The following is a 2,620-nucleotide window of genomic DNA, read 5'->3' as shown; positions in this document are numbered from 1 at the left end:
TAATTGATTTTACCCGGCAGAACGAAAGAAGGAAACTCCGCTTTTCAGTCGTCTTAGGCCCTTGTTTTTTGACAAACAATGACCTTTCAGAGGTCAAATTGCTGTCAAGAATATGAATTGGCTGCTTCGCAGCAATAATCTGAGAAAGCAGTACTTACCTGTTGACTAAATTATGAAGAGGACTGTTAGGATCAGTTTAATTTTAATGTCAATTTAATCTTTTGTATTTAATTTAGTTTCACAAATATGTAATTTGGTTATAAATATTTATTTAATTTAGTTTAATATAATTATATTTATTTAATTTTTAAATTATAGGATTATATTTAAGTGTTTTAAAGATTTTAAAATTGTTATTGTCTATGTTGATATGTTTGGTACCATTAGTTGGAGGTACACACCTATTTGGTGACAGTGGCTTCGGCTGCTTTTGTATCTTCCTGGCAGCTAGTGTTATCATATTTTCTTTCTTATTGTCCATGTTCATTTGATTTGTATTATATATTGTATATTGTAACTTTTGCCTGAATAAATAATAATAATAATAATAATAATGTTTGGTATAAAATCAGACTACAAATGTACAAGGTGTATCAGCCTATGGATAAACATCTGAATTTCAAACACTGTACCATATATTATTAAAGCGATCTTGACATTAAATATTCATTTTCATATGTTTCATTTCAAAATACAGTATGTACTGTATTGAATCCAAATGAAATTACATCATTTATATTTTTAAAATTATTACCGTACTAAATTCTGTCTTCGTTCATCATCATTATGCCATTTATTGAATTTTAATGTAGAATATTTTGACAGTGCTTCTCATTGACTTCTATTGCTGTATAGTCCCAACACTAATACAGGTCTCCATCTAATTAAAGACCCCTCCAATTGAAGATCACCTCTAATTAAAGACCACTTTTCTGTGATCTCATATTAACTACAGTAATGTCTTTTAACTTTATTATTCTAATTAGAGACCAAAGCTGCTATAGGCCATGGAAATCCTGGTCCTAAAAGTGGCCTTTAATTTATTGCATTCTACTTATGCTTTAACAAAAATGTGGAAGCAGAATATTTTAGTGCTTCAATTTTTTACTTCATTTTTATATTATTGCATAGTAATAGTATGCAATTAGTATGTTAGAATACAATTTTGGTCATTCTTTTGTTTTTTTTTTGTTAGTTTATTTTTCAGTGATCATGAGAGGTTTCTGCTGACTTGTTTTGTAGTGTACAAAATAAGTAGCCCTGTAATTTATTTCCATGTGTTTTGATATATTTATAAAGGTCGATAATATCTTACAGCCTGGTGTTCTTTTTGAAATCAAAATATCAATATCAAATTGATATAAATATATGAATTGGACCCCCTACATAGCATATTTCTTCAGAGTAGCACATCACAAAAACAACAAAAGAAAGCAATTATAAAGTTACAAAGTAATGTTTTTTTAACCAACATCTATAGAAACATATTATTATTATAGAAGTTGCTGCATTATGATATGACCCATAACATTACATCAGTGAGTCAATTGGCCTCTGTCTTTCATTATCATATATTAGTATTCACCCTGTATTAATATTTAATCTGATACAGTGATACTCGTGATGGGTAGGCCTAGCTAGGAAGATGGTCAGTTGTTAATTGAATTAAACGATTACTATTTAGAATTAGCTTGGCCTATTCAAATGAAATTAACAAAAGATATCTGATATGTAATTACATAAAGATACATTCAAGTGTGGGCTCATGTTTGTGAAAGCAAACAAGGCAGATTAGGCCATAATGCCAAGCCATATCAGTAGGCCATTTTGTTGGATAGGACGATTGGGCCCAATCAACAAAGTCGTCACCGTACATACGTTTACGTATACATTCAACAACAGCTGATACAACGAATTACAGTATGACCTTCTCGTCTAGCCCAGCATATACATCAATAATAAACTTTGAGAATTATACTTTATTATGTAAAAGAAACAAAAGGATACAATCTGATAACATCTATGTCCATTCGACGTTTTCCAGGTGTCGGAGATGACATTTTGATCGTCGAAATCTGTATGAAAATGAAGAAATAATTGCTAGGCCAGATCAGTTTTCTTCCGCCCAAGATAGTTGTGTATCCGAAGCTGCTCGGACCAAAACAATGATTCTGTAGCGCATACCATTTGTAAATAGGTTGAAACTCTTTAAAAATGATATACGTTTAAATTAAAATACAATTTAATATGTTTTTTTTTATAGAGGGAAAAATTAATTAGCTGTATACCCCATTTCTCAAATCTAAAGAGGGTATTTTACAAATACCTGTTGAAATAGTATATATATATACATTTTTTGCTTACCCAAATACAAAATAGACGGATCTAATGCCGTCACCGATGTCATATCTTTATAATGGTCCCGTCACGTCTATTTGCGTCAACACGTCCAGCAAAATCAGCGAAATATCTCACAAAATACAATATCTTTAATTACCTTTATTTCAAAATATTGTAAGGTACAATGTAAGTACTATCATTTTTTAAGTACATTAGACAATAACATGACAGGATGTTTTTTCCCCTTTTACATGACTTCCACCTCTAAAAGTGAATGGTA

The 2,620-nt window shown here is 30.4% G+C and overlaps 1 protein-coding gene across 1 annotated transcript in view; it reads right to left on the bottom strand.

The window, feature by feature from the left end:
* The window catches only part of LOC117108537 (ubiquitin-conjugating enzyme E2 H), an 11,188-nt gene extending 9,036 nt beyond the window's left edge, over window positions 1-2,152 (bottom strand). The window contains exon 1 of the mRNA XM_033250579.1: window positions 2,008-2,152. Coding sequence (XP_033106470.1) covers window positions 2,008-2,060 — 53 coding nt within the window. The 5' untranslated portion in view covers window positions 2,061-2,152. The remainder of the gene's footprint in view (window positions 1-2,007) is intronic.
* Between the last annotated feature and the right edge of the window lie 468 nt (window positions 2,153-2,620).

The sequence above is a fragment of the Anneissia japonica genome, unplaced genomic scaffold (assembly GCF_011630105.1).
Source record: "Anneissia japonica isolate Jap-2015-1 unplaced genomic scaffold, ASM1163010v1 scaffold287727_len1644234_cov201, whole genome shotgun sequence".
NCBI classification, from domain to species: domain Eukaryota; kingdom Metazoa; phylum Echinodermata; class Crinoidea; order Comatulida; family Comatulidae; genus Anneissia; species Anneissia japonica.
The sequence above is the reverse complement of the archived record's forward strand: the minus strand, read 5'-3'. Positions and strand labels throughout refer to the sequence as shown.